Here is a 27860-nt window from a genome sequence, read left to right as displayed (position 1 = left end):
CCCCCCATTTTAAACATAAGTAAATAGATAACATTTTATAACACTCCCTGCTTCTCTCTGCGGGGCTGAGCTTTGAGAATTCTGGTTTTGTTAGGCTTTCTGAGAAACAACTACAAAAGGATGACGGGAGGCTTACAGTAAACAAATGGAGTTTCCCCCCTCTAATCTTAAACAGGAGACAAAATGTACAAAGACAACAGAGAGCTCTGAGACTGTTTAGGTAAACCACACACCAACTGTGAGCAGTGCTCTTGGCTGCTTCCTTGGCATAACAAAGGCCCATCTCTCAGTCAGGAAACTCTTTTCCACCCTCTTATAAAAGTAGCCTTCAACCTGCTCCCCACCTGGGGTGTGCCTGTAATCCCAACACTCAGGATGGGGGGGGGGAGATTAGCAAATTAGAGAGTTCAGGGCCAGCCTGAGCTACAAGAATGGAGAGCTTGTCCCAGAAGACCAAGGCCTGGGGATATGACTCCGTGGGAAGTGCTTCCCTAGTGTGTGTAAGTCTTGGGTCTGAGCTTCAGCACACCTAAAAAAAAAAAAACAAATAAAAACGGATCCACCGCTTTCTAAACCTGGGTGGATTGAAGCAACAAATTGGGAAATACGCATTGTAGGCCATTTGGGAAAATGGAAATCTATGAAGACATAAAAATCTCAGAGGAAAGATCTAAATACCCACAAAAATCTATCCAGTGAACCCAACAAATTTAGAACAACAGCTACCCATCAGTAAGGTGTTGCCAGCAACATGGACATTCAAATGAGTATATCTCCCCCATAGCGGGCCAAAAGATCACAGATAAACACAGAGGAAGTGCTGGGATTGAAAAATCATCTGCAAACATCACAGCTAACATTCTCTCAGGTTAAGAATGGTCAGTAGAGCAAGGTCTGTACTCACAGCTACTTCAGAGGCTGAGCAAAGGATTGAAAGTTCAAGGTCTACCTGTGCTACAGAGTGAGTCTTAGCCTGGGCAGCCCCGCCTCAAGATTTCAAAAGAAGTCTCCAGGCTGTGGTTACACACGCCTTTAATCCCAGCACTTGGGAGGCAGAAGCAGACCGATCTCTGTGAGTCTGAGGCCAGCCTGGTCGACAGAGCAAGTTCCAGGACAGCCCGGGCTACACAGAGAAACCCCATCTCCAAGAAGGAAACAGAAGGCTGTGGATAAATCTCAGTGATAGACCAGTTTTCTAGCATGGGCCAGACCCTAAATTTAATGCAAAGAAAAATAGTCACCCATGACGGCTAAGTTGAGGAGGGGGATTCTGACAAGGAACAGGCTACAGTGGTTGTGTGACCTGACAGTGTAGCTTCATAAATTACTAAGTCAAGAGAGAAAAATAATAAATGTACAGTGGAGAAACAAAACACACTGATCCATTGATGAGAATAAATACCACTGGGGGAAGGTGAGCAGAGTGTGCCTCCAGACATGACAGCACCCCGAGGGAGGTCTAGCCTCACTCCCTATAGCTCCTACAAATGTATATTTTGAAACTAACCATGGGGAAGCATCAGACACAAAATTTGTCATAAAGGGGACAAAAGGATTCAGTTACAGGAGATGTTAAGTGTGCAACTGAAGACAGTGGATCTTGCATTAAAAGAAAACCAATATGTCATAAAAGACAGTTTTTAGGCCTTTTGGAATTAGAAGACACACAGTCGATGAAAGAGTCTGAAATCCTAGCTATGCTGGGTGAAAAGGAAGACAATCTCCAATTCAAGGTCAGCCTGGGCTACAGAGTGATTCAAGTCCAGCGTGGGCAACTTAGGGCCTGCCTCAGAACAGAAAGTAAACAGTGCCTGAGAGAAACAGGGCACTTGCCTAGCGTGTATGACCCCTAGCAGCACATTAAGTAAATGTGTATGCAAGAATTACATTTGAAGAATTTGACTTTTTTCACTCTGTAGAAATAATGAAGGTAAAATCTCTAACAACCTCAAATGACGTTCAAATGGCACAAGAAAAAGTTTACATACATATAGATGAGAACATGGCTATGAACTAACATACGTGTAGATGAGCATGTGCTGTAAATTAGCATACATGTAGACACCCAGGTGCTATAAATTAACATATATGTAGATGAGTAAAGAGCCGAGGAACAGAGCTAAAGCCAGGCTCATTGGTATAGATGCTGGGGTGACAGAAACAAGAAGCTTGTGAGTTCCTGGAAGTCTAGGCTACTGGGCAAGATCCATTCTGAGAAGAAAGGAAAAAAGAAGAAGAAAGACAGGGAGACAGACAGACAAGGATGCTGACAAGTGGATCAAGGTAAAGGATGTATCAAGAGATGTTCTACATTCTGTTTTTCTATTCATCCTTGAAACATCTCTGTAAATTGAAAATTATTTTAAATTACAAGGTAAAAAACAGAACTTATGTGGTGGTGCCCCAGCTCAGCACTCAGGACTGGGAACTAGGAGCACAGGAAGTCTAGAGTCATTCATCCTTGGCTACATAGTGAGTTGGAGGCTTAATTAGTTACATAAAGATCCTGACTTAAAAAAAATGTTAAAAACAGAAGCTTAGGATACAGGCTAATAGCAAACCTGGAAAGTATTTACAGGGAGGACTACCAACTTGCTATACCAAGTTACAGTTATTAATGTGTTAAATATAGCTGTTTGCCTGATATGTGCCTGATTGTGTGCCGAACCCTCAAAGGATTATCTTGTTTGATGTCCTGAGCCACTATTGGCTGAGATACTGTGATTGTCACTATGCAGAAGGTCAGAGAAATTGAAGCACAGAGGGGTTAAGCAATTTAATCAAGGAGCCACACCCAATACCTAAAGGAGTTAGGATTTGAACTCGGGTAGCCCAGCTCTAGAGTCTAAAGTCTTCAACAGACTTGATCAAAGTAAGTCTTGAGTCGTAGTGTTGTAGGGTTTCTACCAGAGAAGACCGATTAACATGGTTGAAGCCAATAGAAAGTCTTTATTAGCCAGCAACTACACTGGGTGTTCTGGATCCCATTGTAGCACTGAACCTTTCTCAGGATGAGCTTTTAAACACAAAAACAGTGTCCTGGGCTGACACACTTTATTAATAAGACCAGAAGTGGAACTACAGAAGCTAAAGGCCAAGGTTAGTATATTTTGAGACTTCCCCAGAACTGTATGGACTTTGATGGGCTAGATATTTTCATTTTGGCTGGTGGGGCTGTTACCTGCTGAGTTTTACAGCCTGGATGGCACTTCCATCTGGGAGTCAGTTGTGCTGAGATCTGGGGTCCTGTTACAGTAGAGGCCTGTGAGAAAGGACAGTCCTGGGCCAGCAAAGAGTGACCACCAGCGTACACCTGAGCAAGTCTAGGATTGTACAGGAGTGAGAAGTTTCCCTCAGATGAGCTTCAGTGTCGCAATAAGCCGTCTTCTGCTCCTTAGTCAGACTTCTCCTAGGTTCAGAAAACAAAATGATTTCTTTAGTCCGCTAATAGGCACCATCCACACCCAAAGGGACAAAAACTGGACTAATGTCCACCATCTCTAAAGCTGTTAGTTCTGCCGCTGAGGTAAGCAGAGCTCTTGAAATCCGTGCTCAGACTCTGTTGAACGTTCACCGCCGATGACTTTGCTACAGTCAAAGTGCCCAAACAGAGACTCTTTCCAAATACAGGCACACTAAAATAGAAACCCAGAGACACAGGACCATTTGGCATTCTAAATAGGGGACTTGACTGAGGGAAGATGCTAATAGGCAGACTTCTTCACGGAACTGAGTGAAGCAAAGTTCTCCATACAACTAAATAAAGCTCTCTGAGCGGGATGCTGTTTGCTGGATGAGACCTTATATTTTATTATTGACATATGTGGGATTTATAGTCTTTAGGATGAGATCGTGATAATAAACACTTGTGACAGACATGGCCCCAGGTCTTGGGGAGCTAAAAGCTTCCTGCTCTCCTGTCCAAGAAACTGGCAATCCTGGACTGGCCTCCTGGTAGTCTCTAATACTCCAAAAGGCCAGCCTGGGACTATGGAATCTCTAAGCAAACAGACAACTCCAAGCCTCAAGCTGCAAGGCTCAGAGGTCTGCCCCCTTATCTACTGGAGGATGAGTGGGTCATGAGGCCAGCCCAGTTTCCAGACCGATTGTCAAGGTGCACCATCTCATCCAACCCAGTATGCCTCATCTGCTACTTTTTAAATTTGCTAACTAGGTGGTACTTCCTGCCTCGCCTTAGCTGTGGAAATTACTTAACTCCTCTCATGGAAAATGGTAGCGATTTCACAACAAAATCCAAGCGTGGGTAAAGCCCGTTATGCCAAATGCTTTATATTCTTGGAACCAAGACAATTACTTACCCATCAGCACCACCAAACTTGATCAGAAAGCCCTCTCCCACAGTGTCCTTGTTCTGAATGAAACAGTCGGGCTGAATCTTAACTGTTCCCCTTAGTGATATGCTTTGTCACTCAACAAATACTTAGTTGTTATCTCCTGTATGTTCAACCCTAACCCAGAGGTTGATGAACAAGAGACCGCATACTCTGCTACCACCTCAACAACAAAGGGGAGAAACCCACAGGCACATAAACCAGAGAGGAATAAACTCAATGGTAAAGTTGAGAGTGGCTAGCAAGACCCCGCTTTGGATTTGATTTGATTGACAGAGAGCCATTTGAAAGCACAGCTATCCAGCAGTGTCAGGATCTAGTGGAGACAGTGACTTTGCAGGGAACAAGAACAAAGGCCCCGGAGCAGGGATAAGTTTGGTGTCTAAGAGAAAAAGAGATGTTTGAAGAGAAGTCCTTTGACAGATGGGTGTTACAACTTGGGGAATGGTCACCTGAAAGTGAATAAGAACGTATTAAAGCCTGCTGCCCTTTCTGTCCCTCCCCTCCAATCTCACATATACAAAAAAAAAAAAAAAAACCTCATTTGAATTCACACAATGATTTGATTGACAGTGCCAAATGGTACATCTAGGGAAAATGGCTTCTTTGAGATAAAGTTCATAAACCATCAGCTGATGCCTTCAATGTACTCGGTTCAGGGGTGTTGATTCACAGCTGCGCAACCATCAGCACTAAATCTTTCATTTCAGAATAATCTCATCACACCAAAATGAGAGTACACGATACAAGGTCAAATACAAAAGCAACATTATTTCCATATGCTAGCAGTGGACAGTCCAAAATAAAAACAGTTCCATCTACAAAAGCATCTGAAGGGATAAATTACTAAGGAGCACAGGTTAAAAATTGAGTGTTAGGGTTAGGTATGCTGAAACTTGTAAAACACCTCTAATGACATTAGAGAATACTTTCCTTTAAAAAAAAAAAAAGCTTCACACGTTCATAGGTTGGCCTACTTGCTGTTAAGAGTGTGTGGCATACAGGATATCAACCATGAAAGAGTGTCTGGTCTTAATGCTCAGAATTTGTGAATATTTTACTTTGTGTCACCCAGTTTGCAGTTATAATAAGGCTGTGAACAGGATCTTTGATTATCAACATAGGACTAACATAATCACAAGTGTCTAATGATGAAGCTGGGGAGATGGCTCAGAGGTTAAGAAGGATTCCAGCTCTTTCAGAGGACCTGAGTTTGATTCCCTGCACCAGTTTCAGAGGGCTCACAACCACCTGTAACTCCAGCTTCAGGGGAATCTGATGCCCTCTTCTGGCCTTTGTGGGCAGTATACTCATGTGCACTTGTACATATAAACTAAATATTTTTAATTTCATAAAAATGGGTAAAGGGCTTAAACAAACACCTCTCCAGGGAAGATATATGGATGCCCAATAAGCACATGAACAGATGTTCATCATTAACCCTTAGAAAAATGCAAATCTAAGCTGCAAATAGTTGCCAAACTCTTAAGATTGGGCATAATAAAAAAAAAATATAAAATGAGAATTAGAAGAGCTGTAGAAAAATGGGAATCCTCAGACTTGGCTGGTGGGAGTGAAACAGTGCTTGCTCCACAGCTTTTGTGGAAAGCAGTTTGGAAGAGTAAAACAGAGTGGCCTCATGCCTAGCAGCTCACATCTAGTTATATACCCAAGAGTCGTGAAGTTAGATCTATAGAACAACATGAACACAAACGGTCACAGCAGTTATTGATACACAACAAAGAGGAACAATTAAAAAAGTACCCACCAAGGGAAAACAAATAAATGAAATGTTGTGCACATACACTGGAATATTATTCAACCATAAACATATTGATGGGCTAATACATGTTACAATATAACATTGAAAACACTATGCTATATCAAGGAAGCCAGTCAAAAAAGTTCATATGTACCGTGATTTCATTTATGTAAACTATCTAGAGGAGGTAAATTTATAAAGACAGCAGGTAGATTGGTAGTTTTCAGGGGCCAGGGTAAGGAGAGAAGTAACAGTGATTGCTACAGATATACGGATTCCTTGGAGGCGGCCGTGAAAATGTTCTAAAATTAGATCCTAGTAGCAGATGCACAAGACTGTGGGTATATCAAAACACATTAAAATGTGTGCTATAAAAGACACTTATTATGATGTAAGTTTATATCTGAAAATGAATGAACGTTCCTAAATAATGCACATGCCTGAGAACAGAATTACTGGATCATACGGTCAGTCTATGTTTGGCTCTCTGGGAAATCGCCAAATTGTCTTCCAAAGTGGCTATGCCATTTTAAATTCCTACCAGTAATTTCGCCAAAGGGCCATTTTTAAAGATTTTCAACAGAGTTTAAAAGAAGATAATACAAAATGCAGAATCCTAAGAGGTTGTGTGCATGCGTATATATGTATGTATTTGTGTGCTTGCTTGCTTGCAGGTTTCAGAGGAAATCCATTGACGGAAGCTTTGGTTCCAGTGATGGTAAGAGATTCCTTGGTTAATTCCCAGTCCCTAATGGTGTTGCATGGTGCAGCCACATCCTTTTTGGTACCTTTTGTCTCTTTTCTTTTTTTCTCCCTTGATTCTTATCCCAGAGCCCTGTCATCCACAGACCTTCTTTTTTTTTTTTTTTTTAAAGATTTATTTATTATATGTAAGTACACTGTAGCTGTCTTCAGACACTCCAGAAGAGGGCGCCAGATCTCGTTACGGATGGTTGTGAGCCACCATGTGGTTGCTGGGATTTTGAACTCTGGACCTTCGGAAGAGCAGTCGGGTGCTCTTACCCACTGAGCCATCTCACCAGCCCATCCACAGACCTTCTATAGAAGGCAGAGCTAGCAAGAAACAGTTTATAGTTGGTAACTATTGAGATATGGACCCCACACAAAGACTCTGTACCCAGCATGCCTTTAATTATTCATAGGGCACTTGCAACCACTCATCTTTTCTGTAGTTGTCTCAGCCCTGGGAGGGAACTGCTCACAGATACTTTGTATCTGGGGAGAGAGACTTTTTGTATCCCAAAGCTTGGGAATGGCAGTGAGAATGTATTATGTCAACTTGTATGTTGTACATTTTTCCCAAATTGAGATAAAAGCTTTGTGTGTTTCTTTGTTTGTTTGTTTGTTTGTTTAGGCACATAGAAAGTCAAAATATTTGAGACTAGCAAGCACAATAAAAAAATATGTAGCAATTGAAGAATCCAGAGTAATTAGATATCTATCCTGTCCCTCCTCTATGAGAATTCACCATGGATTTCAATCGTCTGATATTTTTATTAAAACTTAAAGCTTCAAATGCGCTCAGTTTGACAAAGCCCAGGTCACTGTGAGCTCCTTCACTGTTGGGGAAGTAGTGAGAACGGAAAATGCAGAGGAGACGGACCTCAGTTGAAGTCAGGCGTAGCCAGTGTTTGGTTCTGTGCTTTCCATACATGAGTCCACAGAACTCTGGAGAGATACCAACTCAGCCTTCACCCAACAGGTTTTCTCCCTTTGCTGGAAGGCTAGATGGCATTCACATTCGTCTTCCTTAAGAGACAGCTTGTCTGTTTTTCCAACTCCCCTTCCCCCAAGCACTTTGTTTTAATAAACATTCAATTACCAATATAAAAGATGTCTGCAAATTTAAAAGGGTAGCCTTCAGAGCAGATGGCGTACAGTGCACTAGTCTGTTTCTCTGCTGGCCCCTACACACTCTGAAGGATACTGGACAAGGCTAGGACAAGGCTCACATCCTCATGGGGCAATGTCAGAGGAAAGTCCCCCCCCCCCACCTCAAATTTCTTCTCGTGTTCTCTTGTAGACTGTATCATATGTCACTATATAGAAATAGTGTTGTGGCTGTGGGTGTCGGTCAGTTGGCAGATCGCCTAGCTAGCTTGCTCCAAGGCCCATGTTGAATCCTCAGCATTATATAAACAGGTTGAGTTGGTGCATGACTGAAATCCTAGCACTTAGGAGGTAGAGGCTGGGCACAGGTTGAGGAGACTTAAAGAAAACAGGTGTTTTCTTCAGTTCAGGAAGTAGAAAGCAGGTGCGCTCACCTCAAACGCCTTTGAAATGGGGTGGAGAAAAGGACCCATTGTGCAAAGAGAAGGTACAGGCCAAGGTGGCACCACCTCTGATGTCCTGTGTGAGCCAAGACCTAACCGACCAAAACAAGAAACCAAAAGAAGGGCAAGCTCCAGCCAGCCAGGGAAGAACTGCCTAGTGACCTTCAGGATGATGGAGCTGAGCCCAGTGAGCTCAGCCAGGAGAGAGAGCCAGAGAGGAGTGTGCTCCCATGAGACACTCACAGGAGGAAAACTAGGCTATAGAAATGTCTTTCTCTCCAATCACCAAGACCGAGAGTCTACGAGGAGTAGGAGTTCTGTGATGTTCAAAGCAACAGGAAACACTCTGAGGGCTGGGCTCAGAGCAAATGCTAAAACAAACCCCAGGTTCTCAGTGGGCAAGACATCCCATGAGATTTGACATATGTGCTGTCCACTCCCTGGCAAGCTGGACACTTGGCTTGCATGAGGTCATTATTTTGCTGCATGTGTGCATGTAATGCATTTTAAATATACACAATAAAAGTAAATTTTGCAAAAAGAAGGTAAGTTTTCACAGATAGCAGTCTGATGGGTTGCTCTCTATCCATTGTCTGTCTGTCTATCTGTGGAAACCTCTTGATCTCTCAGCACTTCTATTTTATCATCTTTAAAATGGTGACAATAATAGCCCGTACCTCTTAGGGCAGCTGAAAAGACAAGAGTGTCTGACACAATCAGAGGGAAATGCCAGCATCAGTCACAGCAAGCAAAGCCTCAGGAGCTGTGGTGGCTCTGCTCATTGTACTGCTTTTGGTCAGCAGGAGCAAGAGCGACAGCCAAAGTCTATGTTATAATGAAGCCAGAACTGACCTAAGTCAAAAGGAGACAGCCAAGCATCCTTGCACAACATTCTCTGTGCTCCAAATTTGATTCTCAATGTTTAAGAGTCTGAAGCTCCACTGAGAATATACCTCAGTGATGGGTATTTCCCTATCTCATGCAAGGCCTTAGATTTGATCCTCAAAACATATGTATCCACCCCCACATGCCCCACACAATGTGTCTAAAGATAATCAGTTTGTCTGCTTTGAACTTGGGCGTAAAGTATGCATGATGTTGACATCATGTTGTATATTTAAGGGTTAGTCCATGGAAGTTCAGAGAGCTGAGCTCTCTAAATAATATGTCAAGCCCAGAAGCAACACCAGGGAGTATGTTTTCTAAAGGTCAAAGTCCCCATCCTTCAGGCCCTGGAACGGCCTTGCCTGCCAAGAACACTGCATTAGCTCCAAGACTCACTGACCAGCTGAGACAACTCTTAGCAAATTCACTGACCAGAGAAAGGAAAATGAGTCGCTTAGGATTGTCCCCTGTCTGAAACTTTTGAATTTGGCACGTAGTTACTTTCTCCTGGAGGGGAAACCAATAGGATCACAGTGGGTTTGTAAATTAAAAACGCAGTCTGGAGCCTGGGTAGTTCAAAACATGTCTTTCTGAGAGTCCATCAGTGGGACAAAGCCTGAAACTGGGATAAAGGAAGTTCGCTGTGACTAGGGAGTGTTCAGAACATTTTTTTTTTTTTACCTCCGTGGTACATTTAGCTTTTATATAACAGTGAACTACATTTTCAGCAAAAATACTGAAATATATTGAGAACAAAGATGTTTCCAAATACTAGGTGTGTTCACTGAAAAATACTTCCCTACCACATCGTGTGACCTGAGTTGTCTGGGGATGTGGCTGAATGGCAGATAAGTTGCATGCAATGTGAAAGGCCCTGGATTCAGTTCCCCAAATCCTACAGAAACAAGAGAGAAAAAGAGAAAGAGGGAGGAGGGAGGGAAGGGTGGAGGGAGAGAGAAAGAGGGAGGAAGGGAGGAAGAAAGAGAGAGAGGTAGAGAGAGAAACTGAAAAGGAGAGAAATGAGGCCACACACTATGATACAGAAAGAGAGGGAGATAGGCTAGATTTGGCCCTATGCACCCATACTGATGGTCCCTGTAGTAAAGTGGAAAGAGAGTCCAATTTAAAGATTGCTGCTTAGCATCTCAGCTACTTCAAGTCAAGTTGTGTGACTTCAGCAGCCGAGGGTAAACCATTTCCCTCCTTTTTGTTGTTTTGTTTTTCCTGCAGGCTCTGGAAATATGGCTGTCTCGCATCCCATCGCTGCCAGCACGCCCGAAGGGAGCAATTATGGGGCAATAGGTACTTCCCACAATGCGTCCTTTGGTAGAGCTCTTTCTTTACTCTGCGGAGAGTAGTGCACAAGGCTCTTTGATGGAAGAGATGAACTGGCTGGATAACCTGGAACGTTCCTTCCAGTGTTCTCTATGATTCTATTATTCTTGTATCTGTTAACTCCCCTTGGGCTGAACTCACTACAGCGGTTGCTATCAAGTTCCAAAGCCCATTTGGGACTTAAAACTTTTTTTTAATTAAGTTTTTATTGTATTCATTTTGGTGAGAGGGCGGGGAAGGGAGAGCATGTGAATATTGGTGGCTGGAAGACTACTTGCAGGAGTTGATTCTGTCCTTCCACCGTATGGGTCCCAGAGACTGAACTTAGATCAGCAAGTATGGCAAGCACCTTTTACACACTGAACCATCTCCCAGCCCCTTGGGTACTAGAACATCATGTCTGTCGTCCATCTGTTCATCTGTCTGTTGGTCTGCCTATTTCTATCTGCCTGTCTGTCATTCTTTTTGTTTATTTGTCACTGTGTATGCCATATGTGTATACAGTGCACATGTGCTGAGGACAATTTTCCTATGCAAGTTCTCTCCTGCTGCTCTGTGAGATCTGAGGATCAAACTCAGGTCATCAGGTCTGCACACAAAGGTCCTCTACCCCCTTTGCTATCTTGCCAGCTCCCCTGGGAGCTGAGTGTAGGGCTTGAAAGACTTGGCACAGCCAGCACTATCAATTGAACAGCTGTCCTCTTGGGGTGTCTGTGGAGTTAGAAGCTTCAGGGCATGAGAAGACTAAGGCAGGGCGGCAAGTGAGCCTGGCTGGAGCTGAACAGACTTTTGCCCCAGCTAAGTTCACAATGAGTCTGGTCAAGGCCACCAAGTTATTTACTGGGCAAACCTACATGTCATTAAGCAGCCTGAAAGGAACTGAGTTCCCCCATAGCTGTCTGGTATGGCAGAAGTGCATGGAGCCCTGTCCCTGCCACTGTGGTTGTAGGTAGCTCATGAATGGTGCACGTTAAACAGTCCTCAGAGGGAGGCTCTGGCTCTGTTCTCTTATTCTGTAACTTGGAGCACGTGGGCCCAGTGTAGGCTACTTATTTTTAGTTCTGTAAGAAGAGGATTTTTTTTTAACAAAAAACCCATCTGAACAGAAGAAATAAAGTGGAAGGTAGGCTCAGCTCACGCTCAAGCTGCACAAATCCCATCTGCTCTAGAACATTCATAGGAACAGAAGAGTCCTTCCTGAGAATGCTGTTTGCGTTACATAATGATAGAAATGGCATGTGGGGGATTTCTCTGGATAATTATTCTATGAGGAATGTACAGCAGTTGGATAGGTATGGGTTTACCCACATGTGTAATCAAAGCTATGAATAACTCTGCATGTGTGTTGCTATACATTGTATTTGTGTTTTTAAAATATGAAACATGAAATACAAGAACAATGTCATTTCTGCATCCAGATATCTACAGAGAAGATTCTATTTTATTCTTTACTGTCAGCCCTAGAAACAGAAATGGGAGAAAAGGAAAAAATGAGGAGGCAGCCCAGGCACATGTCTGGTTGGTAAAGAGTTCATTTGGACGAACATGGTGTTTTCTAGAATGAATGAGCACTGGACTCTCGGCAGAGGAATAGGCTCTGTGCACCATTCTTGGCTTTTAAAGGAGAGGAGTTTTCTGTTTCAGATGAGTCGAGTTCTAGTCCTGGGAGACAGATGTCTTCTTCTGATGGAGGGCAGCCTTGCCACTCAGACACGGACAGCTCTGTGGAGGAGAGTGACTTCGACACCATGCCGGACATCGAAAGCGACAAAAACGTCATCCGGACCAAGGTACCAACACGCCCTGACTGCTGCGGATGAAGCAGAAGAAAGTTTGGTAGTAAAATGAACCTCACCAATGCCTCCGTCTCATTTTTTTTCCCTGAAGGGAAGCCAAGTCTTCTGGGGGTGTTAGATGAAACCTAGCTAGAGCCCAAGTCGATAATCTCTTCTTTAGAACCTTTCTTTGGGGTTGGGGGATGAAAAGGAAGAGAGCATTCTGTGTTCTCAGCACCCCAAGTGTCTGTGAATGGGGGAGTATTAAGGAACCCAGGTGGAAGATAAGATTCACCTCAGCGCTGTTCTGGAAAGCTTCCCCATTTCTATACAGACCATCCTTTGAGTCCATTAATTTCTGGAGTATGCTTAATACAGTGCATTTTACCTACCAAAAGGTCCAAGTACGAATCACACAGTTTCAACCATATGCAACTCAGGAACTACAAAGCGAGCAGGTCTGAGAGCCGAGTAGTCAGTGCTTGCAATGTGTACTTGATAGGGTTCTCACATCAGCCAAGGAGAGTGGCAGTGCTTTTATTAGGGTGTCCCGAGAAAAGCAAAACTAATGGAAAAAGCTTCATGAGTCATTTTGATCCCTGGCGAGGAGTACATGAATGAACTTTCTAGAGTTCTCCTTTGTGTCCTATACAAGAAAAGCCAGTTTGCATTCTCTTCCCATTGATGCCCTAGATGTTCTTGTACCTGTCAGATCTGTCCAGGAAGGACCGGAGGATTGTCAGCAAAAAGTATAAGATTTATTTTTGGTAAGTAGTTGACCGGTAAAGTCGTGATTTCCTTAAAAATACTGACTTATTTAAATCTATTTATTTGTATGTATGTGTGTACTGTAGTGCTGGAAATCAAACCCAGGGCCACACACAGGATAAGGGAGGCAAGACCTTTATCACTGAGCTACACTCTCAGCCCCTAAACTCTTTAAACTTCACTTTTTTCTTTGTAAAAGCTACAACCACTTGTATTACAAGGAGTCGGTGTTTAATAAGGCATAGATATGGATAATGATGCTTCCAACCTGAAATACAAAAGACCATACTTGTGGGTGGGTCCTTCCACCCAGTTGAGAGGCTGAGCTGCCTAGCAAGGGGCCTTTCTCTACTCAGAAAGCGCCAGACTGACTGTGGTCCTTTGATATGCCCTACATTTTTACTTTCTGAAGACTCCCCCTACTTCTGGATGCAGACATTAGAATGAAGCCGGGAATAAGGGAGCCAATGGAATTCCACAGCTGAGCTCTCATTTTGGAATTAAGTTTTGTTTAAGAGCCTCTACAAGGTACCTCTCACTTGTTACTCGAATTCTAAGAACATTTAAGCTAACTGTGCACTAAGGGAATAAGATGCTTCTATATGAAGCTGATTTTAGGCTGCTTTATAAATGATTGTACAAAGAAGGAAGGAGGAGCAGGAGAAGGAGCGGGAAGAGGAGGAGGACTTCAATCCATTAAGTGCCAACTGGTGAATATTAAATACATCATTTCAGGTCAGGCATAATGGTATTGTCTGAAACCACAGCTCTTGAAATCATCACAGGCTCAAGACCAGCTTTGTTCACATATCAAGTTCTAGGCCAGTCAGGGCTACCTAGCAAGACTCTGTCTCCAGTAAATTAAATAAATGAATGACTTAATGATTTCGGTCATCAGTGCAAGGATTCTCTGCTATAACCAAACCAATAGCAGTAAGCAAGGTAAGTTTGTTCACTTCCTTCTGTCGCCTCTGGTCAAAATTCTGTCTACCAAATGTTCAAAGGCATAGGAAACGGGAGACAGACTGGAGAAACAGGTGTTATGCGATCAGTTCCCCATTGCTTTTGCCAGCTAGCTATGGGGTTATAAGGTGGAAATATTCTTTTTTAAAAGCTGAGCAGAGTCCACCATTTTGTTGGAAGTCACTGTTTCTGGCTCCTTCTGTCGTAGGAACATCATCACCATCGCTGTGTTCTATGCACTGCCTGTGATGCAGCTTGTTATCACCTACCAGACAGTAAGTGCTGCCCCGCCCAGATGTGCTGCCCCTCCCAGATGCGCTGCCCTGCCCATATGCCCAGCTTCCATCAAAAAGAAGCCATGGCTCTGATTGACAGGGAAGAGTTTAGCTTGGGATCGGGGTATGTGTGGGTGTGGGTGTGTGTGTGTGTGAGAGAGAGAGAGAGACAGACAGACAGACAGAGACAGAGACAGACAGAGAGAGACAGAAAGAGAGAGATGGAGAGACAAAGAGACAGAGACACAGAGAACCTGAAGAGGCTTGAGATATTGAATCTCCTGGAACTGAAGTCATAGGCATTGGGAGTTACCTGCCATGGTGCTATGCATCAAACTCAAGTCCTTTGAAAGAGCAGTTAACCACTGAGCCATCTCTTCAGTCCCAAGAACTATAGTTTTGTTTGATGGTTCTTTTAGACAGGGTCTCTTTGTTTTGTAACTCTGGTTCTCCTGGAACTAGATATGTAAACCAGATTGACCTCAAACTCATAGAGTTCCACCTGGCTCTGACTCCCAAGTGTTGGGATTAAAAGAATGTGCCACCAGCCTCCAAGAACTTCTTTTGTTTAATAATTTCCCATTTTGGCACTAATTTGGCTTCTCCATTAACTACTTCATCTCTAGGATTGTTTCCATTTATTTCCCAGTTGTTTTATCACAAAGGGACCTGGTACCTTGTATTGTTTCATTTACCGACATAAAATCAACCATTCAACCATCATGTCTATCAGTGGCACCATTATTTGTCATCCTGAGTGTGTGATCATCAGGAGACAATGAGCAGAGTAAACAAAGGTCTAGTAATGCTCTGGGGCTGGATCTCAGTAGGGAGAGTGCTTGCCCAGAGTGCATGAAACTGTGATCGACTGCAGCACTTCACAAACAGGTATAACATGTCCATAATCCCAGCAATAGGAAAATGAAGGCCACAGGGCCAGAAGTTCAAGGTTTTCTCAGGTAGGGAGTTAAAGGCCAGTCTAGGCAATGTGAGACTGTTTCAAACAGTAACACAAAATAAAATCTCCAGACTGAAGAAAAGAAACCAGAAGTCTAGTTTACCCTGTACCCGATCACTGAGGATACTCTGTGAAATTATAAACAGCTTCGACAGGGGCTGAAGAGATGGCTCTGCAGTTAAAAGCACTTGTTGCGCTTGTAGAGAACCTGGGTTCCCAATGCCTGCAACAGCCACTCACAACTGTTTGTAACTGAGCTCCAAGGGAATCCAGCCCCCTCTGCTGACCTCCATGGGCACATATGTGGTATACAGAGATACATGCAAGCAAAACACTCATACACACAAGTCTTTTTCAGACACTTAAAAACAGTCTTGTGGAGCTAACAAGATAATAAGCCAACAACAACCAAAAAATTAAAAATTGAATGAACGAATTCATACTAAAATACCTTGAGAATGTCCACTGCTCCTTCATGGAATCCCTGGGCCCCAGCCACTGAAATAGGCATTTACCTGGGGTCTAGATTTCTAAGTATAAATTTTCTAGAAATTATAAAAGTTGAGAAGACCAGTTCAGAATGATATGTGGTTAAGCACATTTTATGCACCATCCCTTAATTTTTGCTAGGCATTAAAATCACATGGGGCACTTTTAAAAATCTCAGGGTCTAGGGTGGTACCCCACACCAAGTAGATCAGGGCCTCAGGAAGGAGAGCTATGCCTCAGTATTGTTTAAATTCTTTCTGAGTTCTCTATATAGCCAAGCTCATGATGTAAAATACTTAGTCCATTCATACTCATCGAATAATAAAGATGAAGTCTCTATGAGGTTTGAACACCACTGTTTGTAATCTAAACATTCTTTACAAACATGGGAACCCTGTCAGGAGCTGCAGCTTGCTATGATTTAGGCAAGTTCTTGAAGGGGATAGATAAAAAATTGAGATACTTCCTCGATGACTGCTTAAGGGGCACTCAGAAAATGGGACATCTCCATTTCCCCCCAGAGTTAATCTAGGGAACAGGATATAGCAAGACAGACCCATAGCAAGACACAGACTTAAAAGGCAGGTCCCAATGTAAGCATCCTTTCAAAATCACAAAAGGATCATACATTGTTGAATTCCATCTTGAGTTACCCAATAAACAGGATACTTTTATTTAAAACACAGATGGCACCTGAATAGGGAATGTGTGTTTGCTATGCAACAGTGGCAGGTCGAGTCCTGTCTCCTGAGGTGGAGGTGGGTTACACTTTAGCCGATGGGAGGGCATCCCTGTGAGCCCTTCCTGTTCTTTTTGACTTTGGGCAGACTCATAGGACAGAGAGAAGCCACTCTTCTTCTTCTTCTTCTTTCACTTGACTTTGTAGGTGGTGAATGTCACTGGCAACCAGGATATCTGTTACTACAACTTCCTCTGTGCTCACCCCCTGGGCGTCCTGAGGTAAACTCAGCCCTCTGGCTCCTTGTGAAACATTAGAGATTCTTTCTGTCCAATTTGGTTTAAGTTTGACCACACACACACACACACACACACACACACACACACACACACACACCAACAGTGGAAAACTACCCTGGTCAGGGCAAAGAGGAATTGAAGCCAGATCTTGAGAGAATGTCTACTCTCCTCTCTGGCAGTATTTCTAAGAATGGCCTGTTGAGAATTGGGCAGTAAGGGTTTTTTGTTTGTTTTTGGTTTTGGTTTTTCAAGACAGGGTTTCTCTGTATAGCCCTGGCTGTCCTGGAACTCATTTTGTAGACCAGGCTGACCTCGAACTCAGAAATCCGCCTGCCTCTGCCTCCCAAGTGCTGGGATTAAAGACGTGCGCCACCACGCCCCGCTGGCAGTGAGGTTTTTAAAAACCAGATCATCAGCTATAGGTCTCACATGCCAATGAGCATGAGTTGGTGGCCAGCTCTCACTTAATATGTTAAATGACCTCACAAGGTAGGCATTATTAGTACCACAATTTTTAGATAAAGGTGCTAAGGCTTAGACAGGTACAAATGTGCTCAATTCTGGTCCCTCAGTTCTCAGTGGTGTCAGAGTTTGTCTGCAAGCCTGACTGTCCTAAAGCCACCAAAACTTGGTGAAAGAAAGTGTCTTCCTGGGGGCTGGTGAGATGGCTCAGTGGGTAAGAGCACCCGACTGCTCTTCCGAAGGTCCAGAGTTCAAATCCCAGCAACCACATGGTGGCTCACAACCATCCGTAACGAGATCTGGCACCCTCTTCTGGAGTGTCTGAAGACAGCTACAGTGTACTTACATATAATAAATAAATAAATCTTTAAAAAAAAAAAAGTGTCTTCCTGAGAGATAGGAACGTATAATCTCTGTACAGAGCAGAGCCATCTTGATTTCCTGAGAATGAAGCCATGGTCTGTGGTATATATGTGCTTACTGAAATCCACAGTTGGAAAGCTGAACATTGACACACTGTGGGTTCGGCTATGAGAGTCACAGCTAAAATGCTCATTCATCTCTGGACCAACTCTTTCTCAGGGTTCATTCTTTGCCAGGGCCATGAGGACAAGAGATGATCAGGCAGGTGCTAGGGAGGCTAACCAGAGAAGACAGATGTTACATTAAGGCAAGTGAGCATCCTCAAATCAAGGAATTAGATCAAAGAGGATTTCCGGTGTCTATCAAATGCTGAAGTCCTAGGAAACTGTTAGCATAGAAAGACACCAAATAAAGAGTTTACCTGCCCACGTTTGCATTCATTCTGAGTTCCCATGATGGTTTTCATACTCATTTCTCACTCACCCCTATAGCGCCTTCAATAATATTCTCAGTAACCTGGGCCACGTACTCCTGGGCTTCCTCTTCCTGTTGATAGTTCTGCGCAGGGACCTTCTCCACCGAAGAGCCCTGGAAGCTAAAGACATCTTTGCTATGGTGAGGAGAGGGTGGGACAGATCAAAGGCATGAGCTGGGAAGGACTATGCTTCCATGTAGACCTGCAAAGGGGAGGGGTGTCTGGCTTGATGATGTCATGGTGAACTGTGTGTAGAGCCACTTGAAGCCACCATTTAGTCTTCCTAACTCTGGATGTGTCTCCGACTAGTGTCTTTCTAGTAACAATCTTTTCTCCCACCCCCCTTTTTTCCAGGAGTACGGTATTCCCAAACACTTTGGTCTCTTCTACGCTATGGGGATTGCACTGATGATGGAGGGCGTGCTCAGTGCTTGTTACCATGTCTGCCCTAATTACTCCAACTTCCAGTTCGGTAATTAGAACCCATATTGGTGACACAGATTTGAGTTGCAGGTGTCTTGTCCTGGAGCCCTTCAAAAACATCAAATTCATACTTGCAAGGACTTTAATGGCATTTGGGGTGAGCTGAAATGGCCTGAGCGTCCCTTGTTACTGAGCAGGGCTCCTGCATGTTATATATTTGTTCTCCTTGGCCAACATGGAGTCTGGAAAACACTCTGCACTGCATGCTCATGTCACGGTAAGACGCAGTGTCAGGGGCCAGGCTAAGCAGCACTGCCTTTCAGACTTCCCACCATGTAACTTACCTACTTAAGCAGTTAGCCTGCTCTGGGGTGAAAGTAATGGGAAACTCAATTAAGAGTGAACCAAGTGATAAGACAATCACACTGTCTGACAGTTCACTGACTGGAAGGTAGGGGGAGAAATGCCTTTGCTGCTGGCTTACCCAATGATTCTGACTTTACATCTCCGGGTGACCTTTTGCACATCCCTAGCCTATGTGTTTGTTTTCTCCCAAAGGCAACTTCTCTCATGCTGGAAAAGGTATCCATAATAGCTCTTAGCTTCTTAGGTCTTAGGTCTCCTTCTCCAGGTTCAGAGCAGGTTCGAGGTGTCCTGGAGGACCTTACAGCAAGGAAGCATCTTCAGAAGAGGCCTCGGTATAATGTTCCCTCAGACCTCAGTAGCTCAAACAATGATAAGTACATTTCTGAACATTCCCTAGGTGCTCATCGGCTCAGGTCTAGGCTGCTACATCTATCAGCAACGGAATATGGATAAACTTTGGGCCAATCACATCTATCCCTTCCAAGAGCAGGGTTAGCTTTCCTGAAGCCAAGAGGCCAAAAGGATGTTATGAATTGAAAAGACAGTAGACCAAATTAGCATTAAAGTGAAGAATGAAGAACAAGAGTGGCGGGCTTTGCCTGTAAACAGCACTCTCAGGAAGCTGAGACAAGAGGATCTCTAGTCTAGACTACAAATAGTGAGGCCCATCTAAAGGTCACAACAATAAGATAAAAATGAGGAAAACAAGACCTGTACTCTGTCACCCACACTCAAAGATAATGATTGCTTTGGATTGGGTTGGTTTCATCTTTCAAGTCAGGATTTCACTGTACAGCTCTGGCTGTCCTGGAACTCACTCTCTAGACCAGGCTGGCCTTGAACCCACAGAGATTTGCCGACCTCTGCCTCCTGAGTGCTGGGATGAAAAGTATGCACCACCATCACACACCGCGTCAGACTTTAACTAGCTGGCTTGTGCACCTCTGTTTTCTGTTTAGCAAGTTTCTTCCCAGAGTGTTTTCACCTGGGCTAGCTGTGTGAAAGCCTTTATGTCCTGCAGCAACGCTAGCATTTGCTATTGTCAGGCAGTTAAATGTTTCGCTGGAGTTTTCAGTAGTATGAGCATCATGTTGTTGTTTTGTTTTCTGTCTCCAGAACTGTAGAACAGCTGGGCTGCATTTAGTGAGTAGCTATTTTCCATTAGTAGGCTATTGTGCTCTGCATCATAGAGATACAATAGAGACACAGCAGAGACTGTGATGTGACTGCAGCATCTCAGAGTGCTGAGAACAGCTCCCACCTGACACTCATCTTATTGTCTCCATCCCCCCTTTTTTTGTTTATCTGGTTTTTTTTTTTTGGGTCCCATTGTCAAATATAAAGTTTAGAATGTACATACCCTTGCAAGGGAGGTAGCTATTTACTTACCCCATTCGATGTTTTCCTTCTGCGAACCCAAATACATTGGTGGATGGGGACAGGTTAGAAATAGAGGACACAGGATCTTCCTAGAGCAGTGGTTCTCAGCTTCTCAACGCTGCCGTCCTCTTTAATTCGGTTTCTCATAGCCTGGTGAACCCTAACCATTAAAATATTTCTGTTGCTACTTTGTAACTGTAATTTTGTTGCTGCTATGAATCACAATGTAACTATCTGTGTTTTCTGACGGCCCTTGTGGGGTGTGACTCATAGGTTAGGAACCACTGTCCTAAAAGGTGTACCTAGTAGGGCTGCTATGTTAGAGGCTTCTACACATCAGCAAATATTCCACTGAGCCACAGGGTAGGCAGAAGCTATAGAGAAGCTTGGAGTGGTGTTGCTGGGTTCCCACTAAGCTTCTTAACTTGGGTCCGCAGACACTTCCTTCATGTACATGATCGCTGGCCTCTGCATGCTGAAGCTCTATCAGACCCGCCACCCGGACATCAACGCCAGCGCCTACTCTGCTTACGCCTCCTTCGCTGTGGTCATCACACTGACGGTCCTCGGAGTGGTGGGTGCCTCTCCATACGCCTGCAGTCCGACCCTGAAAAGGGGGACTTCCCTTGGTGGAGGGGGCACTTTTTGTTGTGCGTGTCTTTTTGTCGGGCCTTGGGGGCATGTGGGTTTGGGTCTGTTCAAGGTCCTCTGGCTCAATTACTTAGCTGATGGTTTCTAAGTATGTAATAATCACCTGTAAAATCGGGTGAGGGTGGTTTTTATATTAAAATGAATTCCAAGGCATGCCAAAACTTAGATACATCTAAGTTGCTCAGAGAAACCAGCCTCAGAGAGAAATCATTTCTAAACATGCACAGACAGTACTTGCTGGCCACCTTCAGGTATTTGAAGAGCATTCTCTTCCCAACTCTGGACTGACAGCCCCTTCATTGTTCTACTACCAGTCCATCTCTTCCTCCTCTCTCCCCATTTGGTTAGATAGCCATTATTATTTTTTTTTCTGTCCACTGTACAGAAAGAGTCCTGTGAGTTTTGAGGTAAGCAAGTAAATTGCACACTAGGGCTAAAAGGCTTTCAGAAACATTATTTGTTTATTGACAATTTCCTACGTGTATATAATGCATCTCAAACCCACCCACCCCCAGTTTCCTCTTCCCACCGCATCCCCTTCCAAACCTCAGCCTCTTCTTCATCTTCCTGTTTTTATAACCTCCTGAGACTAATTGGTGCTGCACGCATGAGAAAGGGTGGAAGGCCATTCACCTGAGCATGAACAATCCACCAATAGCCACACATCGTCCCCCAAAATGGCTCTCCCTCCCCCAGCAGCTATCAACTGTCAGTAGCTCCTCATCTAAGGGTGAGGCCCCATGAGCCCCTCTTCATGTTCACTGGAAGGCTGGGCTGGCTTGATCTTGGACAGGTCGCCACAGCTTCAGTGAGTTCATGAGTGCAGCCACCATGTTATGTCCTGAAGACAGGGATTCCCAGCATGCCTCACCAGCCGCCAGCTCTTCTATCTTTGCCACTCCCCGCTTCCATCTTGTTCCGTGAGCCTTAGGGGTGGTTGATATAATAATGCCCCATTTAGACTGAAGCCTCACAGTTCTCAGCATTTTGGACTAGTTATGAGTCTCCTCATAACTAATGCAAAAAGGGAAGTATTTCCAGCCATGGTTGAGAACAGCACTCATTTGTGGATTTGCGTATAAATATTTAGAAGATGATTTGACACCATGTCCTTTGGTAACAGCTAGTTTGAGTTTTGGTTTGGTTTGGTTTGGTTTCTATGCTAAGCCTCAATAAGAGACAATGATTCTACAGAGCTCTCTGGGGAAACCACAGATCACACTAACCTTATCTTTATCCCTAGGTGTTTGGAAAAAACGATGTGTGGTTCTGGATCATCTTCTCTGCCATCCACATTCTCTCTTCTCTGGCCCTCAGCACCCAAATCTACTACATGGGCCGTTTCAAGATAGGTGAGTCAACACACACACTGACTTCCCTGGGGAGGCAATCCCAGGGCTGTCACCCATTCTCAATGAACGTGGAACTGGTCATCATGGGCTCTGAACTCCCTGCTATCATTGCTTGTCTCTAAGAATATCTTCCTCCTTATGGGATCTATAAGCCACTATTTCTGTTTTCAGCTGAGAGATGTATCCTCCCACACCTCAGAGCTGGGGCACACCTCCACCTGCTGGTTGCAAACACTCTACAAACCACCAAAAGTTCAAAGGGCATTAAGTCAGGCATAGTGGTTTGTGACTGTGATCCAGACACTTGGCAGGCAGAGCTCTGTGAGGATGGTCTGGTCTACACAACAAGTTCTAAGATAGCCAGGACCACATAGAGACACTCTGTGTTAAAAAGAATAAGGAGGGGAGAGCAGTGTGCTCGATATACCACTAGACCTAAATAGAGGAACCATTCTCCATCTGCAGCATTCAAACAGGAGCATTTCTCTGATGCTAAATGGTTGCCAGGCATGAATCATTCACTATTTCTAGATATGAGGACAGAAACTTTCGAGACCAGCTTCCCGTACTGTACTACTTCCGATTGGGTGGACTGAGTGTTACATGGAAATTAGCTTGTCATCTCCCGTCAATCAACCATCATGCACTGAAGGAGAGTCAATATGTTTTAGAGTATTTTTAAAATGGTTTTAGCATATTGGGAATCCTACTTTTAAAAACTCATCTGTATGTTTCAAGATAAATCATAGTCCTGCCCCTAATATTAGCAAAGACCAGGGAAAGAATGCAAATTAAAACTCACAAGCAAAATATGTGAACATTTCAAGTTATAAATCAAACACTAAAGGATACTAAAAATAAAAGAAAAAGGGATGGGTGGAAGGTTAGAGAGAAGAATGAATGGAGAGAAAGGAGGAAAGAGGGAGAAACGGGCAAGCTAGGAATAGAACTCAGTGGTAAAGTGATCTCTAGCAAAGGAAGGAAGGAAGAGAGGGAGGGAGGGAGGGAGGGAGGGAGGGAGGGGGAAAGGAAAGGAGCTTTCATTATAGCCTAGAAGGGTCAGGTTAAAATTTAGAATTCTTGTTCCCTCACAAGAACAGTGTAGAACATATCTGTTCTTCCTACTCTGGCTCTGTGCTCTGTCTCAAGAGATCACAGAGTCTTGAGGGCATCCAATGCCTCATGCCCCAGGAGGATAAATGGGGAGGAGGCTCTCCAGGCTCTGAGTGTGGGTCCAGGACTATTGGGGGATTTTGAGGTCCAATAAATCCATAATGCAATCGAGTAGTGGAAGTTCCCTGTGTAGATTCCTCACTCAAAGTGTAATGAGGACCCTCTAAAATAAGGATCCTCTCTTGCCCAAAGCAATCCAATGTAAACAAGTGTCTTAAAAAATAGGCCTGGTGGTGGGTGCCTGTTATGTCAGCAATTGGAAGGTGGAAGGGGAAGAATGGTGAGCTCAAGGGCAGCTTGGCTACATAGTGAGATCCCATTTTAAGTACACACACACACACACACACACACACACACACGACACATTAACATTGGTTCAGCTATCCCCAGCCTCTCCACCCATTTCCTCAACACCTTTACTTCCTAACTATACGTTCATTTCTCTTCAGTCCTCGGGAAAGCACGTAGGTAGAAGAGTCAATAGCGGCAATGAGTGGACATAAAACCACAGAGCCATTTGTCCGGTTTATTGCTGTGTCCCTTGTCTCAGACCCTACAAATTAGACCTTGTGAGTAGTTCAGGAGAGCAAATGGGTTTCTGACAGCAAGGGCAAGATTGGAAGAGAAAAGGCCCTCAGTTTATTCTTTTTTTTTTTTTTTTTTTTTTTTTTTTTGAGACAGGGTTTCTCTGTGTAGCCCTGGCTGTCCTGGAACTCACTTTGTAGACCAGGCTGGCCTCGAACTCAGAAATCCGCCTGCCTCTGCCTCCCGAGTGCTGGGATTAAAGGCATGCGCCACCATGCCCGGCTCTCAGTTTATTCTTTAAGGAAGAGCTGAGTGTCTGAGACAGGCAGAGTCCATGTCCTCCATAGGGGTGGGGAACAAACATCACCTTTACAAATAGGAGGCAAAAGCCATTGTTTTAAGGGAAACAGAATAAAGCGAGTGGCGGCTTACCTATTTGGCTTCCTTCTTACAGATCATTTCTCTCTCTTATTTCTTCTCTGCTTCCCGCTGATTCAGATGTGTCTGACACAGGTAATGTTCTTCCTCCCTTTGTAGGGGGTCTAAACTGTTCATAGACCCAGCTTGCTGTCTGCCAGCTCTGCCCCCTCTTCCCTTTCTAAGTCAGGCAGCCTGCATGGGAGGATGGTCCGGAGAAAGGCTTGGAAGCCACTCTGCATCCCAACCCACGCTGGGGTGCATCACTTCTTGTCTCTTGTATAGCCAGGCTCCTTGCTCTTTGTTAAATTCAGCCCCCAGAGGAGCTGTGGTCCACTCTCAGCAGTGCTGGCTTTGAGTACACTCAATCTTACCTTTGAGGTCAGGACATGAATAGCTCCCTGGAAGACAGCCTCCTCTGACCTTGACTCTGAGGGGAGCAGCTAGAGCTCTCACACCCAATGCCTTCCATTCCAAACATGACTTATGTGGGACTACATTTAAAAACCCTTTCCTGCTTTTCTCACCCTATCTTAACTTCCATTACTTAGTAGTTCTTTCTAACCATTCTTAGTACAGCCCAGTACCTCTTGGTTCAGAACTCAGTAACTCATCACCATGTTGAGAAGTGTAGATTGGAACCCTTACAAGATGAGATCTCCATTCCCAGTATGGAGACCAAGTAATTTAAGGTAGATTTGAGGATCCCATAACATCTCTCCTGATAGGAAACCCCACCAGAGTGACCCGTAAACAATGGAAGTGTAGCTGAAGGAACCAGAAGGGTGTCTGCTGCCTGCCATTCATGTTCCTTGGCAGCCTTTCTGCCATATACCGCATGTGCATGGTACACCCGCCAAAACAACATAATTTTCTACATCATGTACTTATACCTGAAAGGACACCTGTCAGATGTAAAGCATTCTAATGGCTTTAATAGAGTGCCGATGGCATCCTTCTGGTCCCCAGTCTCAGGTCATTTCCCAGTGTATGTATTTCCTCTGTGTGTTTTCATGGTGTGATTGTGTCAACACAGATCTGGGAATCTTCCGGCGGGCTGCTATGGTGTTCTACACGGACTGTATCCAGCAATGCAGCAGACCTCTGTATATGGTACGTGCATGTCCCTGTGTTCCTTGGCCATCTCTCAGAAAATGGAGGAACAGCGGGAGGGCCAGGCTTAGGGCAGTGACTCAAACCTCCAGAACTCCAAAGGACCAGATGGCCTGAGCTGGCTGCCTTCCAGTCAGTAGGGAATCATATTGCTTACGCTTTTAAAAAAGATTTTTAAAAGCGGTTCTATTTTTATAAATTAAATACTTGATAGTCTGTAAAGAAAACAAAGGAAGTATATATACACACACATACATGCACCCCAAATTTTTTACTGATATATATGTTTTAGTCTTATTTCCTTTTCGAGAACTTTGCCAATGACTACTATATCTACATTACACCCAACTCTTCCTCTTCCTTCCCAAATTTATGAACTCTTCAATTATTATTGTTACATATATATAAATAGCTACATACATACATACACATGTATATGCAACCCACCAAGACTACTTAGTGTTGTCCATATATGTACACATGTTCAGGACTGATCACTTGGGATTAGAAAAATTATATGGGAACTCCTCCCTGGAGGAAACTGACCCTCCTTGTCTAAGTAGTCACTGACCACCTGTCCACATAGAATTTTACCCTATCCTTGATGGACGTCACCTGGAATACACCAGACATTTAAATAGAAATGATCACTGTGAGGAAAATCAAGGCAGAATGCCTTTGTAGCTAATCTAAACAGATGCCATTGTGAAAATGAAATTTCACACTAGTAATCGTTTCACCAAGACAGCAGGTGTGAACTGGCATGGCTCTGAGCAGATCATCCCTTCTGATCACATTCATTGATGTATTAGCTCATTTACTGTTGCTGTGACAGGACACTTAGACCAAATGCCACGTGTGTGGGCAAGGGCTGATTTGCCTTACACTACCAATCACAGTCAGCCACTGAGTGAAGTCAAAGCAGTACCTCAAGGCAGGAACTGAAGCAAAAACTATGGAGGGGTGCTGCTCACTGGCTTGCTCCTCATGGCTTGCTCAGCCTGTTTTCTTACACAACCCAGGACCACCAGCCCAGGGGAGGCACCACCCACAGTGTGCTGTGTCCTCCCATATCTATCAATAATCAAGAAAATGCCCCCAGAGACATGCAATTATGGAGCCATTTTTGCAGGTGACATTCCCCCTTCCCAGATGACCAAGCTTGTGCCAAGTTGATAAAAAACTACCCAGAACAATTGGGAACTGTCACTTTCTACATTTTCACCTGTGTACATTTTTATAGCAGAAACATTATTAAACTGTAGTCACTGTTTGATGATTGGAATGCTTCTTTAACATTCTCCCCTGTAGTCCTCATATTATCCATTTCTTTACTAAGCCTAAGAGAGTGGGGTCCAAGCCCTGCCTTGGTTTCCTGGCCATTGACCTTGGAAAGTAACCAACTGAAAGGCCACTTACATCATCTGCATTGGCCTTGGCTTTTATATGGTTCTGTGCTCAGATCTGATGCTGTATTCTGCCCTGGCACACAAGAATTCAGTTAGAGCCCAATTAGTAATCATATAATCAGAAGGATTTCCACATCAAGAAATATGACGATCCCGGCCTTTCAAGCTTGGGTAGGAGAAATGGAGAGTCCTGAAGAAGGAGGGTTTCTTTCGGTGAGAACTATGACATCCAGCAGGACCTCTGAGCATTTTGGGAGTTGTGCATGCCTGGGCCATAAGCCAGGTAGGGCAATCAATATCTAAAGTGTAGAACAATTAAGACTGAGCAAAAGGCACAGATTCTGCACATGCTCAGGGCTCCTGCATATGCAGAGCTGCCTCAGGCTGCCGCCTGAAGCAGCATCAGAACCTGCCATCAGCCTGCGTGTCACACAGAACTGATCCATGTAATGACAGGTTTCAAAGCATACCTACCATCACACGGAATGGCCTGGCTAGCCTTACACCCCTTTGTGCCCTGCCTGTTCACATCTCCTTCCTTTGGTCACTGCCAACTGATCTGCCTCCACAAGGGTGCCCTCTTGTTTTGCTTTTCTCAGTGTGTCATGTGATTGGACTCAAGTCATGCGACACTTTCTCAGACTCATCTCTTTCCTTTAGAAACATAGCCTCCATGTTCCCATAACACGGCAACTCACTTCCTTTTAGTTCTGAATACTCCACGGTTGAATAGTACTACCGTTTATTTCTCTGTGAACCTACAGGAGGATGCTTGTGGCCTCCGGGTTTGGATAATTACAAATAAAGCTAATATAGAAATCACAAGCAGGGTTTCTTCTTCTTCTTCTTCTTCTTCTTCTTCTTCTTCTTCTTCTTCTTCTTCTTCTTCTTCTTCTTCTTCTTCTTCTTCTTCTTCT

At 44.1% G+C, this 27860-nt stretch overlaps 1 protein-coding gene across 3 annotated transcripts in view; it reads left to right on the top strand.

The window, feature by feature from the left end:
- The window catches only part of Sidt1 (SID1 transmembrane family member 1), a 91037-nt gene that overhangs the window by 51108 nt on the left and 12069 nt on the right, over nt 1–27860 (top strand). For 2 of the 3 annotated variants that reach the window (XR_003835155.1, XM_021184481.1), the window contains exons 10-21: nt 6789–6832; nt 10524–10595; nt 12273–12418; nt 13097–13170; nt 14343–14409; nt 16743–16816; nt 18151–18274; nt 18489–18606; nt 20741–20877; nt 22198–22306; nt 24503–24517; nt 25458–25534. Coding sequence is in view for 2 of the 3 variants with exons in the window: in XM_021184481.1 (XP_021040140.1) it covers nt 6789–6832; nt 10524–10595; nt 12273–12418; nt 13097–13170; nt 14343–14409; nt 16743–16816; nt 18151–18274; nt 18489–18606; nt 20741–20877; nt 22198–22306; nt 24503–24517; nt 25458–25534 (1057 nt within the window). In the remaining variant the exon portion in view is untranslated. The remainder of the gene's footprint in view (nt 1–6788; nt 6833–10523; nt 10596–12272; nt 12419–13096; nt 13171–14342; nt 14410–16742; nt 16817–18150; nt 18275–18488; nt 18607–20740; nt 20878–22197; nt 22307–24502; nt 24518–25457; nt 25535–27860) is intronic. The other variant, XM_021184482.2, reaches the window with a different exon arrangement.

This window comes from Mus caroli, chromosome 16 (assembly GCF_900094665.2).
Source record: "Mus caroli chromosome 16, CAROLI_EIJ_v1.1, whole genome shotgun sequence".
Lineage (NCBI taxonomy): Eukaryota > Metazoa > Chordata > Mammalia > Rodentia > Muridae > Mus > Mus caroli.
The sequence above is the reverse complement of the archived record's forward strand: the minus strand, read 5'-3'. Positions and strand labels throughout refer to the sequence as shown.